A 22,752-nucleotide genomic window follows, 5' to 3' on the forward strand; every position below is an offset into this window, starting at 1 on the left:
GCTACTGCAAATAATGCTGCATGAACATTGGCACACATGTCTTTTTGAATGTCTTGGTTTTTTTGTTTTCTTGGGATAAATATCTAGAAGTGAAATCGCTAGATCTCTTCTTTTAACTACCCAAATTCCTCGAGTGAGTTCTGGTTTTAAAGATTAATACTCTCTGTCTCTTTTATTCAGTGACGTGCAGTGCCTGTCACAGAGTAGATGCTTTTGGGCCCACTCTTTGCCTGTAAAGTCTAAAATCGTGTACCTAGTTTTCTATTTCATAATCCCCTCTTAGATTCCACAGGAGTTGCAAATATGATATGTTCTCTACCAAACTCTTGGTGTCCTTTCACCTCTCTGCTCCCTACAAAATCCGTGAGCTCTCTCCCTCTCCCCGGTTCTGTTTTTCAGGAAATACCAGCTTCCTCTTTCCAGTTGCTCAGGATATAAACTTTGGAGTTTTATATCTTTCAATTTGCCACATTCTGTATCCCACCCATTAGCAAATACTGTCTGCTAGACTTTCAAAGTGTATCTGGAACCCGCTGCTCTTTAAAACCAGTGGTGCTTATTGTTCAGACACTGTCAGTTCTCACTTGCCCTACTGCAGTCAAATCCAGAACGGTCCCAACTGCTTCCGCCCTTGTTCTCAGCTCGGCAGCCAGAGTTACCTTCCAGAGCCCTGTCAGGTGAATCACGCCACTCCTCTTCTGAAACACTCAGCCCAGAGTCCTTAAAGTGGGCCTGTCAGGAGCTACGTAACTTGGCCTCAGCTGTCTCTCTGGATGGTTCGTATGTTACCTTCCCAGCTCCAGCCACCACACTGACCTTCGTGCTGTTCCGCGAACGTAGAGGTGCTGTTTCTACCTTTCTCCCTTGAACTCTCTCTCCCTGTGAATATGTTTAATGTGCCTGTCTTTCACGTGAGTTGGGTCTCTGAGCAGATGTCACCCCCTTACACAATCCTTCCTGGGCCACCACATCTAAAATAGCATCCTGTATTACTCGCTTATCTTCTTCTTTTTTTTTTTGGTTTTTTTTTTTTTGGTCTTTTTGCTATTTCTTGGGCTGCTCCCGCGGCATATGGGAGGTTCCCAGGCTAGGGGTCAAATCGGAGCTGTAGCTGCCAGCCTGCACCAGAGCCACAGCAACGCTGGATCCGAGCCGCATCTGTGACCTACACCACAGCTCACGGCAACGCCGGATCCTTAACCCACTGAGCAAGGGCAGGGATCGAACCCGCAACCTCGTGGTTCCTAGTCGGATTTGTTAACCACTGCGCCATGACAGGAACTCCCAACTCGCTTATCTCCTTAACCTATGTTGTTTCCTAACCCTTATCACCATCTGACTATTGGCTTGACTGCGTGCATCTCCTGAAGAGTTTGTGGGCCTTTGAGACCATGGTTTTCTTTTGTTTAGTTCACTGCTGGATTCTTAGGGGCTAAGTAAGACATTTCTCTTGTTGCTATTTTGAATGGAATGTGTTTTCCCACATCACAATAACTGCCGATATACAGGAAGGCTATTTATACGGATACGATATTTTATTTATTTATTTATTTTTTGTTTGTTTGTTTGTCTTTTCTAGGGCCACTCCCTTGGCATATGGAGGTTCCCAGGCTAGGGGTCCAATCGGAGCTGTAGCCACCGGCCTACGCCAGAGCCACAGCAACTTGGGATCTGAGCCGCGTCTGCGACCTACACCACAGCTAATGGCAACGCCGGATCTTTAACCCACTGAGCAAGGGCAGGGATCGAACCCGCAACCTCATGGTTCTTAGTCGGATTCTTTAGCCACTGTGCCACGACGGGAACTCCGATACTGATGATATTTTATAACCAGTCAAATTACTGATCCTCCTCTCTCTCTCTCTCTTTTTTTTTGGGGGGGGGTCTTTTTAGGGCCACACCTGTGGCACATGGAGGTTCCCAGGCTAGGGGTCAAATTGGAGCTGTAGCCACCGGCCTCCGCCAGAGCCATAGCAACGCCAGATCTGAGCCACGTCTGTGACCTACATCACAACTCACGGCAATGCCAGATCCTTGACCCACTGAGCGAGGCCAGGGATCGAACCTGCGTCCTCATGGATGCTAGTCAGATTCGTTGCTGCTGAGCCACAGTGGGAACTCTGCCTCTTTTTTGATTAGGTTTCAGATGCTACTTAAGGTACTACTATGCAAATAACTTTTTAAAAATAATCTTATTCATATTTATTGATCTTGTCATATCTATCTACTTATAATCATTATATACATATATATATATACACACACATACACACACACAGATTTACTTTTCTCATGTTAATTTTTATTGCTTTGCCTAAAACTAGATGAATGATGTGTGGTATGCGTGTATATGTCTGTGTGTGAGAATATGTATGTGCGAGAGAGAATGAGAGTGAATCAGGAATGACTGTTAAATCTTATTAAATACCTTTTTGGCATCATTCAGTATATGATGAAATGTTTCTGTACAGCTATTGATAAAACAATTCAGGTTGGTTGAACCATCCTGGCATTCCAGAAATAATTCCTACCTGTTTCATAGTTTATATGGTTAATAAATTTTACATGTGCTATATTAATATTTATGATTGCTACATAAAAATGTTTAGATTTGCTTATATTTTACATTGTAAAGGTTTTAGATGGGTTATGCTAGTTTTAAAAGTCAAGTTATGAAAATCTTCATCTTTATTTTATTCAAACAGTAAAAAAGTATTATCTAGTGATGAGAAACATAACTTTGGCTTCCTCGAGCTCAAAGATTTTTTTCCCAGAGCTCAGCACGGTTGTGATGGTATAGTTATCTGTTCTTTGAGACTGAACTCCATCTTGGCCAAGAGTGTTTGAGGAAAGATACATGATTCTTTGAAAACCGTGAAGTGAAGTTTTACTCTTTTCCTTAGCATAAGCACAGATGTGTGTATATGTGTGTGTGCCTTTGAGTGTGCATGTGTATACATATGCATATTTTCCTTTTCTTAGTTTTAAAGGTTGGGGGTAAAAGCTGTCTACTGCATTGTTTTAACTACCAAGTATGTGTGGTAGTTTTAAAATCTGCCCACAATCTCTTTAATACACTTCCCTTCAAAAGGCAGTGACTAAGTACAGCCTTGGGTGTGGACTGAATGTAGTGACAGCATCTCATGAATAGCATGTGGCAGAAGTGACGCTGTATCCCTCTGAGAGTAGGGCGTCAAGAGGCATGGTGGCTTCTTTCCTGGATTGCTGACTTTGGGGGAAGCCAGTTGCCATGTGAAGACACACAAACAGCTTTACAGAGAGACTCAGGGTTGAACCAGGCTTCCTGCTAGTAACTGTGTAAATGAGTTTGGTGACAAATCCTCCAGCCCAGTGAAGCCTACAGCCCAAGCTGACGTCTTGATTAAAGTCTCATGAGACACCCCAAGTCAGAACCACTCATCAGAAGTGCTCCCTGAAGCCTGACTCACAGAAACCTAAAATAACAAATGTTTGTTGGTTTCCGCTGTTAAGTTTTAGGGATGATTTGTTGCACAGGTAGCCAACAAGTACAAAGCGATTCTTGTTCACCTTTTTTCTTATTTCTTGCTTTCAGAGTATTTTAGCTTGTACACTTCTGCCTTAGTAAGTTTCTTTTTTAGCATCATAAATGGTCAGTTAAAAAACGAAATATTGGAAAAGGTCTGTTCTGTATTATTAGTTGTATTTATTCAGCACTTCTTTTTTGCTTCTTTAATCCAAAAAAATTGAGAAGCATTGTTCAAAATTTGGTAACATCCTGATGGTGAATTTCTCCCTTTTCCTTGGTTTTTATTTTATGTACTTCTATACAAAATAGCTTGAGTCATGTATTTCTTGTAAATTATGTTTTGGACATAAAATTGTTTTATCTATTACTTTTTTGCTGTTTTTGTTGGTGTCACATACCCTGTTCTCTAAGTAGGTATTTTCCTCTTATAGTTAGTTTTAAAAAGCTTTTTGCTTTTCAGACCCATACTTCTGATTTAGATTTAGGATACAAAGTCTTTAGCCAATTTCATAGAGCTTTAATCTCTATTGAAGAATGCTTTTCAAAATGTTTGAAGTATTACACAGGCTTAAAGACTTACATGTAAAACACAACACCATAAAATACCTAGAAGAGAACATAGGCAAAACCTTCCCTGACGTAAATTGTATAAATGTTTTGTTATGTCAGTCTTCTAAGAGAACAGAAATAAAAACAAATGAGACCTGATCAAACTTATTACGAGCTTATGCACAGCAAAGGAAACCATAAACAAAATGAAAAGACAGCCTACAGAATAGGAGGAAATATTTGCAAATGATACAGCTGACAAGGGCTTAATCTCCAAAATATACAACAGCTCATACCACTCAATGACAAAAAAACAAACCACCCAGTTGAAAAGTGGGTAGAAGACCTAAATAGTCATTTCTCTAAAGAAGACATATGGATGGCTAGTAGGCACATGAAAAGATGCTCAACATCACTAATTAGTAGAGAAATGCAAATGAAAACTACAGTGAGGTCCATGTTAAAGCAATCAGAATGGCTATCATTAATAAACCTACAGATACAAATGCTGGAGAGGGTGTGGAGAAAGGGAACCTTCCTGCACTGCTGGTGGGGATGTAAATTGATACAACACTATCGAAAACAGTATGGAGGTTCCTCGGAAAACTAAGAATAGAATTACCGCATGATCCAGCAGTTTCATTCCTGGACATATATCCAGGCAAAAGTATAGTTTAAAAAGATACGTCTGTGTACCTCCGGTGTTCATAGCAGCACTATACACAATAGCCAAGACATAGAAATAACCTGAATGTCCATTGGCGGATGAGTGGGTAAAGAAGATGTGGTACATATACAATGTAATACCGCAAAGCTATAGAAAAGAACACAACAGCCCCGCGCCACTTGCAGCAGCATGGATGAAACTAGAGATTTTCGTGCTTAGTGAAGTAAGTTAGAAAGAGAAAGATGAATACTGTATGATATCACTTTTATGTGGCACAGATGAACTTGTCTACAAAATAGAACCAGACTCACAGACATAAAGAACAGACTTGTGGTTGTCTCGGGGGAGGGAGTGGGATGGACTGCGAGTTTGGGATTAGTAGATGCAAACTATTAGGTTTAGAATGGATGAGCCACAAGATCCTATTGTATAGCACAGGGAACTACATCCTATCTCCTGGGATAGAACGCACATGGTGGAAAATATAAAAAATGAATAAGCTGCGAGGGTATATTGTACAACACAGAGAATAATAGCTATAAGTGCTATATAATCCATAAAAATTTTGAATCACTGTGTTGTATACCTGAAAATAATATTGTATATCAACTATACCTCATTAGAAACCCCAATATTATCTATATCTCTTATATAATAAATTTTCCACGCAAGAAAAAATGATCAAAATTTTAAGCATTAAAGATTTGAATATGCACCTTCCACAAGGAAAAATAAATTCATTGCTTTAAAAAACAAACAAAAAAACGTATATATGTGTATGACTGAGTCACTTTGCTATATAGCAGAAATTGGTACAACATTATAAATCAGCGATGCTTTAATAACTATATCCAGTCTCTTGGGACAGGCAATGATGGAAGATAATATAAGAAAGGGGTTGTATGTACATGTATGACTGGGTCCCTTGGCTGTGCAGCAGAAATTGGCACAACATTGTAAATCAGGTGTACTTCAGTACAAAAAGTGAAAAAGAACAGATAAGCACTGTGCTCTTACTGTATAGCAGCGGGAACTATAGCCCATCTCTTGAGATGGAACATGGTGGAAGATAATACAAGAAAAAGAATGTATGTGTATGTATGACTGGGTCACTTTACTGTACAGCAGAAATTGGCACAACATTGTAAGTCAACTGTAATAGTATTAATTTAAACACAACTATACTTCAATAAAATAATTTTTTTTTTTGTCTTTTTAGGGCCATACCCACAGCCTATGGAGGTTTCCCAGGCTAGAGGTCGAAATGGAGCTGTAGCCACCAGCCTGTGCCACAGCCACAGCAATGCCAGATCCAAGCCACGTCTGCCACCTACACCATAGCTCACAGCAACACCAGATCCTTAACCCACTGAGCTCGGCCAGGGATCGAACCCGCAACCTCATGGTTCCTAGTCGGATTCGTTTCCACTGTGCCACAACGGGAACTCCCAATAAAATAAATTTTAAAAATTACACGTACAAACAAGGAATGAACATGGGTCAGAAGTTACATTTAACTCATAAATGAGGAAACTGGACGGGCAGGTTGGTGCACTTGGCTCAGAGGACATTTATATAACTCATTGTTCACAGTCTCTAAAGAAAGAATATTGGAATGAGGTGACTAATCTAAATATAAAATTGCTAATTATGTCCAGGTCAATGAAACAGTACCTTTTGGGGTTGTTGGACAGAAATCATTTGCATCCCTGCCTGACAAACATCTGCAGGTTCTTGTATAACTTAAGGTTCTGGGCCCTGATGAAACAAGTGCTCTTGTGCAAGTCTTTAGGCACACTCGTTAGTGCCCCACTATGACCCTGAAGGGAAATGGAATCTTTTTTTTTTTTTTTTAATCTTTTGTCTTTTTTGTTGTTGTTGTTGCTATTTCTTGGGCTGCTCCCGCGGCATATGGAGGTTCCCAGGCTAGGGGTCCAATCGGAGCTGTAGCCACCGGCCTACGCCAGAGTCACAGCAACGCGGGATCCGAGCCACGTCTGCAACCTACACCACAGCTCACGGCAACGCCGGATCGTTCACCCACTGAGCAAGGCCAGGGACCAAACCCGCAACCTCATGGTTCCTAGTCAGATTCGTTAACCACTGCGCCACGACGGGAACTCCTGGAATCTTTTTTTAAGAAAGTTATTTCTGGGTATTGGATACATTTTCCTGCCACCCACCTGGTAGAAATTCTAGCCGCGAATGACATAAGCACACAGCCGCTTTAAAGCGGCGTGACCACCATCCCCCAGATGACAGGTGCCCACTCTAAGTGCACCGTTTGAATTTTCACAAACGGGGTGAGTCGTGTAATCACCACATCAGTCAAGAGAGAAAACATGTCTGCCCGCCGAAAAAGACCATCGGTCCTGCTTTCTGTCGCTGTTTCCTAGGATTCTGAAGAAACGTCATCGGATCGTCTGTGCTTGTGTCAGCTTCTTTGGAAGATATCCATGCCGTCCTGTGCGTTAGTAGATCAGTCTCTTGCAGAGAAGTTGTACGTTGTATCGAGAGATGACGGTTAACTTCTCCACCCCTCATGGGTGGCTTCACTTTGCAGAGTTGTTTTTGGTTTTTTTGGTTTTTTGGTTTTTTTTGGTAGGGGTGATGTCTCTCTTAATTTAGGTCTTCTTGCCATCTCTCAGTAATGTTTTGTCATTTTCAGGGCCTTTTGAATTTATTCCTAAGGAATTCATGGTTTTGGGTGCTAAAACTCCCCCCCACTATTTTGCCGTTATAGGGAAACACGATGGACTTGCTTACTTTGCCGTTGTGTTCTGTGCCCTTGAGAGTTTCCTCATTAATTTGAGTAGGGATTCTCTAAGTGAACCATTGTAGAAATTCAAATGTCTGTGAAAAAGCAGTGGTTTTTTTCCTGCCTTTCTCTTTTGTACTGTCTGGGACCTCCACTATAATGCTGGGTAGAAGCAGTGCCTTGTTCCCAGAATTACCAGGAAGGACATGTTTTATGTTTAACCACTAAATATGATGTTAATTCTAGGTTATTTTATATGCCCTTTATGAGATAAGAATATTTCCTTCTTAATATGCTAACAGTTGTTATCTTCCTTGAATTTTATCAGATGCTAATCCTACATCTTATTGAGATGATCTCATGATTTTTAAAATTATTCTATAGGAGTTCCCATCGTGGCACAGTGGTTAACGAATCCGACTAAGAACCATGAGGTTTCGGGTTCGATTCCTGGCCTTGCTCAGTGGGTCGAGGACCTGGCGTTGCCGTGAGCTGTGGTGTAGGTTGCAGATGCGGCTCGGATCCCGCGTTGCTGTGGCTCTGGCGTAGGCTGGCGGCTACAGCTCTGATTAGACCCCTAGCCTGGGAACCTCCATATGCCGCGGGAGCAGCCCAAGAAATGGCAAAAAGACCAAAAAAAAAAAATTATTCTATAGATGCTGCATTACATTGATTTTCAATTATTAAGCCTGTATTATATTCCTGAGATAAGCCCCACTTGATTATGATGTATTACCACTTCATATGTTGCTGGATTAGGTTAGCTCATATTTTAACAATTTTCGTGTCTATTTATGAGGGATATTAATTGTCTTGTAATGTTTTGGTCAAGTTTTCATAAATAGTTATGTTAGCTTCATAAAATGAGTTGAGAAGAATACCCTCCTTCTCTGTTTTGAAAATAATTTGATCACAACTGGTGTTATTTCTCCCCTGCATGTTTGAAAGAGTTTGCCAGTAAATTTATCTGGGCCTGGACTTTGTAGAAAGAATTTTAATAATGAGGTAATTTTAAAAATAGTTTTGCAGTTATTCCGATTTCTGTGTTATTTTTGTAGGTTTTCGTTTTCAAAGAATGCCTATTTCATCTCTTTCTGTAAGATCAATAGTAATGTCCCCTCTTTCATTCTGACTTGAGTCGTCTCCCTTTTTCTTTTGGTCAATGTAGCCAGAAGTTTGCCTTTTTTTTTCCGCATCTTTCCGAAGAGTCAGCTTCTAGTTCTGTTGACTTGTTGTGGGTTTGTTGCTGTTGTTGTTCTCTTTTTCACTTACTTCCGCTTTACTTTTTATTACTTCCTTCTCCTTGCTTTGAGTGTTAGTTTGCTGTTCTTTAACTCCGTACCGCTGTCAAGTTAGGCTATCAATTTAATTCTGGCTTCTCTCCTCATGTATGCAGTTAGTGCCATAAATCTCCCTCTGAGCACTCCTTTCACTGCATCTCACAAACCTTGCTTGGATAATTTCGTTTTGGCGATTTCATTTTCATGGACATTGAACATGAGTATTATGAAATAATTAAAATTATTTCAGTAAATAATTTCATTGATTATTTCATTTTATTTAGTTCAAATACTTAAGAATGTTTTCTTGAGATTTCTTCTGTGATCTGTGTATTATTTAGAAGTGTTTGTTTTTTTTTTGTCTTTTTGCTATTTCTTTGGGCCGCTCCCGCGGCATATGGAGGTTCCCAGGCTAGGGGTCCAATCGGAGCTGTAGCCACCGGCCTACGCCAGAGCCACAGCAACGCGGGATCCGAGCCGCGTCTGCAACCTACACCACAGCTCACGGCAACGCCGGATCGTTAACCCACTGAGCAAGGGCAGGGACCGAACCCGCAACCTCATGGTTCCTAGTCGGATTCGTTAACCACTGCGCCACGACGGGAACTCCAGAAGTGTGTTGTTTAAGCTCCAAATATTTGAGGATTTCCTAAGTATCTTTCTGTTATTGATTTCTGACATAATGACTTTGTGGTCTGAGACCATCCCTTGCATGATTTCTGTTTTTTAAAATAAGGTGTGTCTTACGGCCCAGAACGTGGTCTGTGTTAGTGTATATTCCATGTGAGCTTGAGAAGAATGTGTAGTTAATTCCGTATTGTTGGCTGGAGTATTTTCTCTCTTGGTTGACTATCTGGGATTTTTATGTATCTTATCAGGTAAATACGTATATTTACAACTAAAAGTAAAAGTGAATAGCTTCCAAGGAATATTTATGCAGCACAGTCCTCGTGTTCAAAACAAAATGCATACATCTCTGAGCTAATGGCTGCTGACAGGCAGAGAATATAACACAGTTGACTGTTATCCTTTTCTGGACATTTCTTTCAACAGCCGTTAATGTCAGTCTTAGCTAAGGCCCCATTGTCAGCTCCGGGCCGCTGATACCCTCTCTTTTCTTCTCCATCCCTGACACACTGTGTAATAATAGTCCCTTATTTCAAGGAAATGTAAAAATGCTCCCTTCCTAGAAATTACTAAAAATGATTTTTGCTCTTCTTATGGTAGGATAATATCTTTCAATATTGGCAGTGCCTTAATTTGGTTAAGAATGACTAATAGACAAATATCTTTAAAGATGAGATATAAATTTAGCTTTATGATAAAGAGTGGGTAGAGTAATTATCATAAATTGAGCTCATATTTGCTTTTGTGTCTCAAATATACTGTGGTATGTCCTTATTCACTGGAGCAAAGAGTAGTGAGATCAGATGACCTAGTCTTTTTTTTCCTTCTTTTTACCATTATTTGCTGCTAATCTGGCCCTGCAGTTCTTTATTTTTTTTCTCGTCCTCCATTTTTCTCCCATTACCTGTTCTCGGCTTCAGCTTTGTAAACCCTTGTGAGTCCTAAGGGGGAAGAATTAAAAGAGTGGCCTGTGTTCCCAGCAGAGGAAGCCATTGAGTTGAGTCTTTCCTTGGTGTTTGTTTTTAATATAATATTGGCTTCCTTTTGCTCCCAGTCAGTCCCTAGACGTGGGTTCCTCCAGGAGTGTGCTGGCATTTTGGCCACCTACCCAGTTCCTGCTTCCGTTACCTGCCCCTGGAGGGTGTGTGTAGTCAATGACTGATGTCTCTTTGCGTTTCAGCCTGAAAGAATAGACCCAAGTGCATCACGACAAGGATATGATGTCCGCTCGGATGTCTGGAGTTTGGGGATCACATTGGTACGTTCACGTTGACTCAACCTCGTCGTGGTAAACAAGGCCTTTGGAAATGAAAGAAAACGTCACCAGCCTCCCACCGCTCATAAGATCACATCTTGCCTCCTCCAGTCTTTGATTTTATGTACCTGTTTCTCCCCTCCCCCCAACCCGCTGGCTATAATTGCAGAGATTATATTTTCTCATTGGTGAAAAACAAGTGTTTTACCTTAAAAATCAAGCTGGAGTTGGTTATTTCCCTCTTGGCTCGGCAAAGCACTGAGGGCTCTCTAACGTTGTCACTCTGGACTCTTGGCCACAGATACTCAGAGGCAGGAGTAACTCAGAATAGGGACAGGGAGGTCAGCGCACCCACGGGAGGGCAGGGGTGCGGGTTCATAGGCTCCTGCATCTCAGGCAGACGCCGTGTGTCCTGTGATAATGTGGACAGTTGTGTGGTAGGTACACTTAGTATTTTTTTTTGGCCGCATCTGCAGCCTGTGCAAGTTCCCAGGCCAGGGATTGAACTTGTGCCACAGCTGGGACCCAGTGACAACACCAGTGACAACACCTGCTTCACCACCGGGGAACTCCTAGGCACATTTACTTATATCTATGAAAATCGGTTCTACTTAGAATCTTCTATTACCCTAACCGAAAAGTCAGAAGTGAATGAGCTGAAAGTAATTCCATTGTTGAGGAACAAGAACCACCTCAGTGACGATGAAAGTTCTGCCTCAGAACAACACCCAGAAAGAACAGTAAGAAAGCTGCTTGATTCGTAGCTAACAAGCAAAATTAAATAAACTTTTTCCCCTGTGGACGGTATTGAAGTTTTGGTCCTATTTTCAAAATTGATTTATCTTCTGAGTTCCTTATTACCACATTTTGTTTTGAAGTTGTAGATTTGTTTTCTTGTTCATGCCGTTTTACCAGGGCTGAGGGGCGTGTGTCTGATTTCGGACAGTTTCTGTAGCTTCTTCTACATTGGATGTGAATTGTCCATCACTAGTGGGGCGATGTCCTCTTTGGTAGGCAGCCCCAAACTTTTCCTTCCATTCTCCTCTCATCCTCAGCAAGACCCCAGAGCCTAGAGAGTAATAGGTGCAGAGCAGTGAACTTTTTCTGTAGCTTGTTAAGTCATCTCCATTTGTTCATTGGTCTTAGATGGAGCTAGGCTCTCTTCCTGAGGATGGCACGCCCCTGTAAGCCGTCCCTGTGAGTCAGACGCTGCCACACCTCGTGATTTCCCTGACCAGAGACCTGAAGGCTGGTAGCTCACCTCTGCGGAAGATTCCACCTGGTTTCCTGTGACCAAACATGGGAGGTCCTCGCTGAGTCCTTTCGCAGTGGGAATCCCTCCCCTTTAGTCAGAGAGAACATGCAGCTGGGGAATCGGGTCTGCGGACTGGTCCTAACACAGCAGCAAGACCTGCGCTTCCAACTGAGACAGCTGTTTGCATGGAAGCAGTAGTCATGATTCAGGAGTTCCTGTCTGTGTCCAAACCAGTTGTGTTTGAAAAGCAAGTTTTTACTTTATTATAAAAACAAAATTTTGTTCCCTGAAAGGCTTTCACATAGAAACTTTTTTAGCAGTGTCCTTTAGTACATCTGGCTAAACTTTAAAAGCAAGGTACTCGGTACTTACAATTGCTTGATAGTTTATTTTTCATATAGATAATCTTATAAAAATTATCAGATGTATGAAATTAAATTTTACAATCCTAAGTCTTTCACCTTTGGATGTGTATCCTACTGTTTCCTTCTTTCATTAAAACCTGTTTTCAGAAACGAACCTAACGAGGTTCTTCCTGTTGCTGTGAGTAATCATATGGTTTACTTCTTTCCCAAGCATTTGTAGGTATATAGATGTACATTTTTTTTTTTTGTCTGTACCCCCATTATATGGAAATTCCTGGGCTAGGAGTTGAACCCATGCCACAGCAGTGACCTGAGCCACTGCAGTGACAATGCTGGATCCTTAACCCACTGCCCCACAGGGGAACTCCAAGCATTTGTATTTTTATCAACCAGAAACCTCAGCTGAAGGGGTGGATTTCTGTGAGTGTGCCCATGCCTGCCTGCTGGCCCACAGGCAGGAGTGTGAGTGGAGGCCGTGCCGAGCTGGAGGAAGCATCCCTTGGGGAAGAAGGCCTTCCCATCCCGCTTTCTGGGGGATGATGGCTTTGTGTTTGCTTGATTGCTCTCCTTTCCTTATGTAAACTAGTACTTTAATATTTTACTGAACCAACAAAATCAAATCTTAGCTGAAGAAGCTCTGAAACAGTCTCAGACAGAACTCTCCTTCCTAAGCCACCTTCCTCCTGGTAAGTTTAGGGTCATCCCACCTATCAGTCACCCCTCGGTGCACGTAGGACAGGCTTCATTTGGGCCATGCTGCAGATGTAGGTCTAGTTCTTGGAGAAAACACAAGGTTTTCCCCCTAGGGTTCCATCATCCTTGGAACGGAGTTGGGAGACAGGTGAGAGTACACTTCACAAATATATTTGACTTGCGACAGATTGGGACACACGTCTACAGACTCTTCAGAGCTGGTTCGGTTTAGGGATACGGTCCTCAGCATTGTTTTGGGGGTTTGGGTTCAGGGTGCGAGGTCTGGCCCTGCCCTGAATTCCTCAGCGTTAGTCATACCTGCCTGTGGTAGAAACTGTAGTAACTGCAGGAGGGCTCTGGAATAGGATGTGTGCACTGTTTCCCTCGAGCTCAGCTTGGGCTTTCGTTTGCTGAAGTGTTTTACCTGAAAAAATGAATTTGACCACTGTCCTGGATATAGCCTTCCATTTGGATGAGTACAGACCGTTAGCACAGAAGTGCTCAAACAGCCATGTGGGGTCTTTCGTACAGAGGAGTCAGCACCACGAGCTGCCCTGGAGCTTCTGGGCTTAGGTTTGGTATTTTCTTTTGTTCAAGTCCTTGACTTTGGTTGATACAGATTCTCTCTACTATCTTGATTTCTAAATATCACTTCCACTTAGCCTTAATAATTCTGAAGATTGGGAGTTCCTGTCATGACTCAGCCATTAGCCAGCCCAACTAGGATCCAAGAGGATGTGGGTTCAATCCCTGGCCTCGCTCAGTGGGTTGAGGATCTGGCGTTGCCGTGAGCCGTGGTGTAGGTTGCAGGCGCGGCTCAGATCTGGTGTTGCTGTGGCTCTGGTGTAGGCCGGCAGCTGTGGCTCCAATTGGACCCCTAGCCTGGGAACCTCCATGTGCTGTGGGTACGGTACTAAAAAGCAAAAAAAAAAAAAAAAAAAAAAAAAAATTCTGAAGAGTCCATCTCAGCCTGATCTCAGTTTGATTCAAGGCTTTTACGGGAGTTTTGCTTGGGGTTGAGATTGAAACTGTGGCCTTTCCAGTGAAGAGCAGTAAATAATTATCAGTGTGTTTTGCTTTTTTCTCTGTGTTCTCTTTAGTACGAACTGGCCACGGGCCGATTTCCTTATCCAAAGTGGAATAGTGTATTTGATCAACTAACACAAGTCGTGAAAGGAGATCCGCCGCAGCTGAGTAATTCTGAGGAAAGGGAATTCTCCCCAAGTTTCATCAACTTTGTCAACTTGTGGTGAGTATTTGACTTATGGATACTCAAAAACACACAGTGAGAGGACAGTGAGGGAATTGCTCCTAGCAGCAATGGTGCTTTATACTGGGGAAGGGGTCTTCATGTCACCGTGTCTTCTCAGCTGGCACTCCGGATCCCTGGGGCTACAGGGAAGGTCCCGCTAGCCGGGAGAGGCGTCACTCGCTTATTCTCCTACGCGGGTACTGAGGAGAAACACACGTGGTGGTGGAGAAGCTGCTGCCTCCAGATTTCTAGTACCTTGTCCAAGAAATACCGCCTCGGTGAGCCGGGTCATCGTACTCTGATGTGGTTCTAACAATGAAATCATATCAGAATCACTTGGAAGCGCTTACTAAGTCAAGACCCTGCAGATGAGACTTTCAGCAGTGGGTCTACTTGGACGCAGCACTTCACCTAGTTGGGTGTATATGGTAGAGTCAGGCCCAAAGCGCCACTGGAAGAACCACGTGTGGCTCACTGTGATCTTATTCCAAGTATGAACCCCAGCAACATGCCTGATGTTTTTGCTCACCTTCTAGCAGGAGTGTGTGTGAGAGAGCGAGCTTGTGAGAATAAATACCTGCAGATGCGGCCACAACACCGTCATTGCGTTCTCTTTCGCTCTATGCTTTAACTAAAGCCCGCTTGGTTGTCATTTGAATATCTCTTGATAATTATTCTGTTTATCCACCATGATTTAACAGTAAGTTTACTAGCAAACAGCCAGAGCATTTTGTATGTTATTCTTTTCATTCTTGAAAATGCTTTTCTTTGTCATAATTTTTTCTTTCCAGGAATGCTTTTTCACTCTACTCTTTTAGATCCTATAAGACTAAGACTTACATTTCATGGTCTCTTGCCCTCTTTTTGAATATGTAGAAAGCATTTGTTCGACTCCAGTTTTCAAGTCCCTTTCGTCTTCTCTAACCACATTCTGCTTCTGTGCTGGTTTTTGGACGGGAGAAGAATGCCTTGAGATTTTCTAGGTAGAAGAGAGCCATAAAGCTGACTTAAATTGGCTGCTTTTTCCTTTTAAAAAACCCTGTTTTTACCCATTGGCACCCATATATACAGCATGTAATTGTGAACTGTGATCATTTTATATGTTCCACTTTAGTGAAATATTTGTTTAAAAGAATCTTTGTGAATCATAGAGGCTAATATCTAAAATGATCACCTGGGAACAGTCCACCAGGGTTGCTTTCTTCTTATCTCCTGATGTCTTTATTGGTTTTGTTACATATATATATATATATATATATATATATATATATATATAAAATTTTTGTGTCCCTTGGTGTAAGTTCTCTTCTGTAAATAATGGTTATAGTCTTCAGTGTCACATTGTTTTCCCTGAGTAGGTGCCTAGTTCCATCTCATTCCTCGTCAGTGGGGTTTACAGTTGAGGTATATCTTTTTCTGTCATAAGCTCATGTCAGCTCTCTGCATTTGTCCATTCTCCCTTCTACTGTCCTTGGGCATTTCCTGCTATCTCTAACCCGGCTCATTCAGATTCTGCTTCGGTTTCCTCATAATCCAGTTTTATCTTGTTCCAAGCCATTTCCCTTCTTTTTGTCAGAGTTGTATTTTTTATGATGCATGTCTGATCCTTACCTGTTTGTTGAAAACTGTCTAGAACATGCATTCTTAATGGAGTGCTATCACCCCCCTACCCAAGAGACAATGATTTGTTCTGGAAAGACAGAAAATCTTAGATAGTATAATGGTTTGTAGCAGATTTGCAGTATTTAAATTTCACAGAAAGGAAGGGCAGTAATGAAAAAACATCGAGAAGTATGAGGTCTAATTCTAAGAAAAGCAACAAAGAGACTAGAACATAAATCTACTTTTAATTGAGATGAGTTTATGGAATAGTCTAAAATACACTTTAAAATAAAATCAGTGTATTTAAAATGCCCAAGGAGATAAAGGAATGAGTCTGTTAAAACTGAGGAAGCGGGAGTACCCGTCATGGTGCAGCAGAAATGAATCTGACTAGGAACCATGAAGTTGTAGGTTCGATCCCTGGCCTCGCTCAGTGGGTTAAGGATCTGGCATTGCCATGAGCTGTGGTGTAGGTCTCAGACATGGCTTGGATCTGGCGTGGCTATGGCCAATTAGACCTTTAGCCTGGGAACCTCCATATGCTACGGGTGCAGCCCTAAAAAAGACCAAAAAAAAAAAAATCGAGGAAGAAGTGAACAAATGAAACAGTTGGATATGAAAACTGTTTAAAGTTTTGGAAATGAAAAAAAGAAACAAAAAAAACCATAGGACCTGATACAAAGATACAACAGATTTGACGTACTCTGCAGTAGAAACACTTGAAGACAGAGTTGAAGAACTGGAAAATGGGCTCGAGGGGGTTCCCCAGCATGATAGAGACTGGAGTGTGTGAAATAATAGTTCAGAAGCTGGGGGAAGAGAATGCGTATTCTAAGATAAATGTAATGGAAATGCCAGAAGGTCACTCTCAAAGTGGAGAAACCGTATTTAAGGAGATGTGAGTGGAAAACATTTGGGAATTGATCCAGGATGGGTGCTCATATTGAAGTTAAAGTCTGTACCATGCAGGGTAAACAAAGGTAAATTTATACCCAGATGCACTGGAGTGAAATTGCGGAATAATAAAGTAAAAGTTGGCAGGGAGAGAACTTAGAGTACCTGCGAGAATGAGTGGGTTAGACTGACAACTGGCTTGTCGTCAGCAACAGCGGTTGCCAGAAAACAGTGGAGTCCTAACTCCAGAGTCCCAGGGAGAAGTAACTGTCACCCTTGTCCTGAAGTTTTATTTTGGGCACTCAGTATTCCAAATGAGGAGGAAATGTAGAGTTGTTTTGTTTTGTTTTGTCTAGGGATGGAAACAGCCAAGAGTTTACTATTCATAATTAGTTTTGAAAAGATGTATTTGACCAAGAAGAAAAGTAAGCCCAGCAAAAGGGTGTTGCAGGTAGTTTCCCTGAAAAACGGGCTTGGAGGACAGTGCCAAGTGTCCAGGAAGTTGGTGGAGTGGTAGTGGTCTTTGCACCAGCAAGCAGCAAAGGGAGGGAGAGCAGACTTAGGCAGAAAGGGCAGCTGGGCTGCAGGGCACCTCAGTGCAGACCTGCTCTGATAGCCCTGTAGGAGGCTGGGAAGCTGGGCTGGTCCCCAAGGTTGGCTCGACGTGGGGGTCTTGGACTTGTGCGCCCCTTTGTGGATCAGTCATTAGATACAGGCTACCCCAGGGAGGCTGAGGTGGCTCTCTTCACCTAAAGACATCTCTTCGAGGCCACAGCTGAGGGCTGTCTGCTGGCAGCTCTCTCAGCAGTGAAGGAATAAGTCCTTCGTTCCTAAGATGGGCATCTGCGTGGCCCAGGGCAGAAGGTGCGGGGTTCCGAGAGCAGCACCGAGTTGAGAAACAGGTGACCTCTGCTGCCAGGATTAACTTCTGGCGGTAAATATGAATTGAATTGAGATTGTAGGAGACTGGTGACTGAGGTGCGGTCCAAGATAGATCAGGTAGAAACACACAAGATGAAAAAATTAGACAAGGTAGTGTTCAAGGGGAAAATATCAGCAGGCACAGGTTCTTAATATTGTCAGCGTAGTCCTCAGGGAAGTTGTACTTCTGTAAGCTTTTAGACAGGATTAAGTTACAATGTGCAAAAAAGGGTAGATTCTAAGGACAGGTGTATAAAGTTCATGTATCATTGACCTCCCGGACGTGCCGGGTTGCCGGCTTCTCTTAAGTGATGTCTGTACGAATGTGTGTGTGTGTTTAGAAGGTCACACGCATTTACGTACAGTTTTATACTTACGTGCCTGCATGTGTAATCACGTGGCATTCTAACATGAAGCTATGGATTGTTTCTGATTTTTTTGCTAATACTCCTGCACTGAATATCTTAAGGGAACATCCTTAGATTATAGATTGTCTAATTTTTTATGTGTGGGTTTTTTTTGTTTGTTTGGCAGGTTGTCTCCTTTGTTACTTTGTATCTGAAGGAGGAAAAAACTACTCATCTCTTTGAAATATTTTGTTTGTGAAAAGAAAAATACGTGGGTAAATGTCTTTAATGATTAACTTTTGTCTTATTTTAGCCTTACGAAGGATGAATCCAAAAGGCCAAAGTATAAAGAACTTCTGGTGAGTCTGAGACTTTGGGAATTGTAGTAACTCATGCCTGCATCTTTTTTGTTGTCTTTTTTTAGGGCCCCACTCACGGCATATGGAGGTTCCCAGGCTAGGGGTCGAATCGGAGCCGAAGCTGCTGGTCTATGCCACAGCCACAGCAACGCAGGATCCAAGCTTCATCTGCAAGCTACACCACAGCTCACAGCAACGCTGGATCCTTAACCCACTGAGCAAGGCCAGGGATCGAACTCGCATTCTCATGGATACTAGTCAGGTTCATTAATCACTGAGCCACGAGGGGAACTCCTCGTGCCTAAATCTTACAGCATGCTGGTTCACTAGGCGAGCGTCGGGCTTCTCTGTCACAGACCCTACTGAGGTTTTTGTGGGGTTTTTTGTCTTTTTTTGCTGTTTCTTGGGCCGCTCCCGCGGCATATGGAGGTTCCCAGGCTAGGGGTCGAATCAAAGCTGTAGCCACCGGCCTACACCAGAGCCACAGCAACACGGGATCCCAGCTGCGTCTGCAACCTACACCACAGCCCACGGCAACGCCAGATCCTTAACCCACTGAGCAAGGGCAGGGACCAAACCCTCAACCTCATGGTTCCTAGTTGGATTCGTTAACCACTGCGCCACGACGGGAACTCTGGAACGTGGGCTTTTTAAGCAGTCTGCCCAATGCGACCTTGATCTTGGCAGGGACGATAACTGTAACCTAAGGATGTGGGACTATTTCAAGAAAAGACCCCCTTGTCATACTTTGCTTCTAGCTTTCCAAGGATGTCAGGCCAGACTCCGGTGAGCACAGCTCTGACTGAAGGTGCTCGGTCGGTGTACCTGGAGGAGCTGTGAACAAAAGCGTGGCCCGGGTGGAGGATGAAGAAGTGGGGCTGCGAGGCAGGAGTGGAGCCATGGGCTGTACAGAGTACAGGGCATCCGCTCAAAGGAGAAGTTTCTCCTGAGCGCCTTTTGGAGCCGGGGTTTGAAGGGTTGAAACCGAAATGTTTTCGTAAGGTCCTTCTGCTACACGTGGGAAAGTAACTATGGAGTTGGTGTCCCAGGAGGCGGAGCAGCCGGTAGTCACGCAGTGCCTCCTGGCTCCTGATGGGGCAGAGGCAGCAGCTCTGTTTTTTGGGTTTTTTTTTTTTGTCTTTTTGCTATTTCTTTGGGCCGCTCCTGTGGCATATGGAGATTCCCAGGCTAGGCTAGGGGTCTAATGAGAGCTGTAGCTGTCGGTCTACGCCAGAGCCACAGCAATGCGGGATCTGAGCCGCGTCTGCAGCCTACACCACAGCTCACGGCAACGCCGGATCCTTAACCCAGTGAGCGAGGCCAGGGATCGAATCTGCAACCTCCTGGTTCCTAGTCGGATTCGTTAACCACTGCGCCACGACGGGAACTCCAGCAGCTCTGTTTTGTGCTGAGGAACGGACACCCCCTGGTGCGTGTCCCGCCAGGTGCCAGGGTGGCTTGTCCAGATCGTGACACCATGTGTCTTAAGCAGGCGTGCCCATAGCCACTAACACATCTATAGGACGCTGAGGCTGCGCTTGCCTCGGACTGCGCTGTGCTATTGCACAGCTCTGCCTGCTTGGCGCCTTCAGTTCTGTGCTCTGACGCCAGTCTTGATAATTTTTCTCTCACTATTCTTGCAGAAACACCCCTTTATTTTGATGTATGAGGAACGCACCGTAGAGGTCGCATGCTATGTTTGCAAAATCCTGGATCAAATGCCAGCTACTCCCAGCTCTCCCATGTATGTTGATTGATACCGCTGCTACGTCAGACTCTAGAAACAAGGGCTGAGAGGAAGCAAGACGTAAAGAATTTTCATCCTGCATCACAGTGTTTTTATTGCTCGCCCAGACACCACGTGCAATAAGATCGGTGTTCGTCTCCATCCTGTCTGTAAACTCCGTACCCCGTCACATCCAACCCGTCACGCAGTGTTAGTGCTGGTCAGAGAGGCCTCGTCCTGCTCGTCCGTGATGACCGTGGCCGTGGATCTCGGAAGTTAGTACCATCAGTTTGTTGGCTGTGATTAGATTTCACCTTAAGTTCATTTCTAGACTCGAAACCCGGAGACGCAGCTGGTGGAATGGTGTTTTGTCAGACTGCCGAGGGCCGGGTGCGCCGTGTCTGAACACAGACTCAGGCTCGCGTGAGAAGAGCGTGCACGGCCAACGAGACATGTTGCCTCTGGAGCTGGGAGACTTCCTTCACCAAGTGCAATAGGTTCACGGATCGGACGTTCTGTTGCTTTACAGCCACCGTCGATGTTTGGGGGTCGATGTGCTCGGCCAAATTTCCTGTTTGAAAGATCATGTCCAATGAGTGAATTTACCTTTACCAAAAACCCAGTCGCGTCCGGAGAGGTGCGCATCCCAACGTGAGACAGGACGGAACGTGTCCTTCCCTCCTTTCCCAGTCCTTGTGCTCGTCACTGGGAAGACTCAGGAGTCTGCCGCTTGTCAGAGAAGGTGCTGATCCTAAGAATTTTCGTTCTCAGAAGTCGGTGTGCTGCCAACTTGATGTTCCACCTGCCACAAACCACCAGGACGGAAGAAGGGAGGAAGGACGGAGGGCGGGGCAGAGTTTACAGGTATTTTTAATTCTCGTGTCGTTTCTGGAACAACTCGTAGCAGCCCTGCATCTCCCCTTGGTCCCGAGCCTGGTCCTTTCTTTAGCCATCGTGACTCGCCCACAGGGAGGAGTAGCTAGTCGCCATGTGCCTTGATCGCGTCGATGAAGATTCCCTGTGGACGGCAAAAGACCAAATCTGCTGTTTGGCGTCCCTGGTTCAGGTCTGCAGCTTCTGAGTCTCTTTCTCTGCCTGTGCGGTCTCCCGCCGTTCTGTGACTTTCGCTTAACCCGAGGTTGCGCCTTTTTTCCCCTCCCGGAAGGAAACCTTTTTAATTACCAGGGCTGTTCCTCACCAGGGACGCTGAGCCCCCGTCTCTCAAACGCCATCATGTTCCGCAGGCTGCAAAGTGTGAGGCCCTGCCGACGGGGTGGGCGCTGATCGTAAGCTCGTCCCCCGCCAGGATCTCTAGCCTGGCGCCGCCGCCGTCTCTTGGAATTGGAATTCTGCAGAAAAACAAAACAAAACAACCCACAGAAAACAAAACCCAACCAACCCCAGGATAGTTAGGAGAGGCCGTCTGAATCCGCATCTTCTGCCGCCCTTCCTCACTCACGCCCGGCCCCGAGCATCCGTGGCACGGGCGGTTGAGCAGCGCTGTGAGTGGCTCAGGCTCCCTGGAGTGTACCGCGGCCGAGGTCAGGGCGCAGGCGACGCCGTGACAGAGCCAAATAGTGGTAGGTGTGGCGGTGTCTCCTCCCGAGTGAGTCGCAAACACTTTCCAACCATAAAGGGAGGATGGTGCTGTTTCAAGTTACTTCCCTGTAAACTTCAGAATTCACAGAGGCTTCTTCGCTTTGGTCCACCTGCCTGCTTTTCCTGTTTCTCCCCCGCGGGTCAACGCGGACTTCCCAGTGTTGCGAAGGGAAGCACGGCCGTGTCTCCCTCCGACCACGCCAAGCCATCGCCCTCCACTGCTCCCGGGGACTCAGGAGGAACCTGTCTCTCTGCTGTCAGCCTCCGTCTGGCTCAGCCTAGGGTCACTCTGCCATATGCAAGTGGAGATCCAAGCAGTTCTGACTGTCCAGGAGCTCATCTGACCGTTCTCTTGTGTGGATGACCACATACAAAGGCAATTTTAGTGTATTAATCATAGATTATTATAAACTATAAACTTAAGGGCAAGGAGTTTATTACAATGTATCTTTATTAAAACAAAAGGGTATATAGTGTTCACAAACTGTGAAAATAGCGTCAGAACTGTACATTGTGAGCTCTGGTTATTTTTCTCTTGTACCATAGAAAAAAATGTATAAAAATTATCAAAAAGCTAATGTGCAGGGATATTGCCTTATTTGTCTGTAAAAATGGAGCTCAGTAACATAACTGCTTCTTGGAGCTTTGGAATATTTTATCCTGTATTCTCGTTTGAATTCTTCCTCTATTTAAGATATATACATGGAATCGAAGTGTTTATGTAATAGTTCTATCCTTTTGCCTGCAGGTCAGTTGTAATAAATCTAGAATGTGATGATGACTTGTAATTTGATTTTCTGAAATCAGACCCTGAGAGGGGGAAATCAAGTAAATTCCATTAAATTATCTGCGTATTTCACATTGGGGAAGATTCTCTTCTTCCGGAAGTGTTTATGGCTTCTTTCTTTTCCTCCTCCCTTCTTGTGGTTGCTCTCTCTCTGCGTATTCTCCTTGGAGGAAAGCTTTGCTTCCTGTTTGAGCACGAGTGATGCAGTCTCTTCAGATTTGTTTGATTTTTTCTTTTTTTTTTTTTGCTTTCTAGGGCCGCACCCGCGGTATATGGGGGTTCCCAGGCTAGGAGTCCAATTGGAGCTG

The 22,752-nt window shown here is 44.0% G+C and overlaps 1 protein-coding gene across 2 annotated transcripts in view; it reads left to right on the plus strand.

Annotated features, from left to right (window-relative positions):
* Positions 1 to 22,516, plus strand: part of MAP2K4 (mitogen-activated protein kinase kinase 4) — a 112,548-nt gene extending 90,032 nt beyond the window's left edge. The window contains exons 8-11 of one of the 2 annotated variants that reach the window (XM_047756840.1): positions 10,570 to 10,647; positions 14,058 to 14,206; positions 18,287 to 18,332; positions 19,976 to 22,516. In XM_047756840.1, the coding sequence (XP_047612796.1) occupies positions 10,570 to 10,647; positions 14,058 to 14,206; positions 18,287 to 18,332; positions 19,976 to 20,089 (387 nt within the window). In that variant the 3' untranslated portion in view covers positions 20,090 to 22,516. Of the gene's footprint in view, positions 1 to 10,569; positions 10,648 to 11,790; positions 12,258 to 14,057; positions 14,207 to 18,286; positions 18,333 to 19,975 lie in introns of those variants that run through there. The other variant, XM_047756841.1, reaches the window with a different exon arrangement.
* Positions 22,517 to 22,752: the final 236 nt, after the last annotated feature.

This window comes from Phacochoerus africanus, chromosome 14, assembly GCF_016906955.1.
Source record: "Phacochoerus africanus isolate WHEZ1 chromosome 14, ROS_Pafr_v1, whole genome shotgun sequence".
NCBI lineage: Eukaryota > Metazoa > Chordata > Mammalia > Artiodactyla > Suidae > Phacochoerus > Phacochoerus africanus.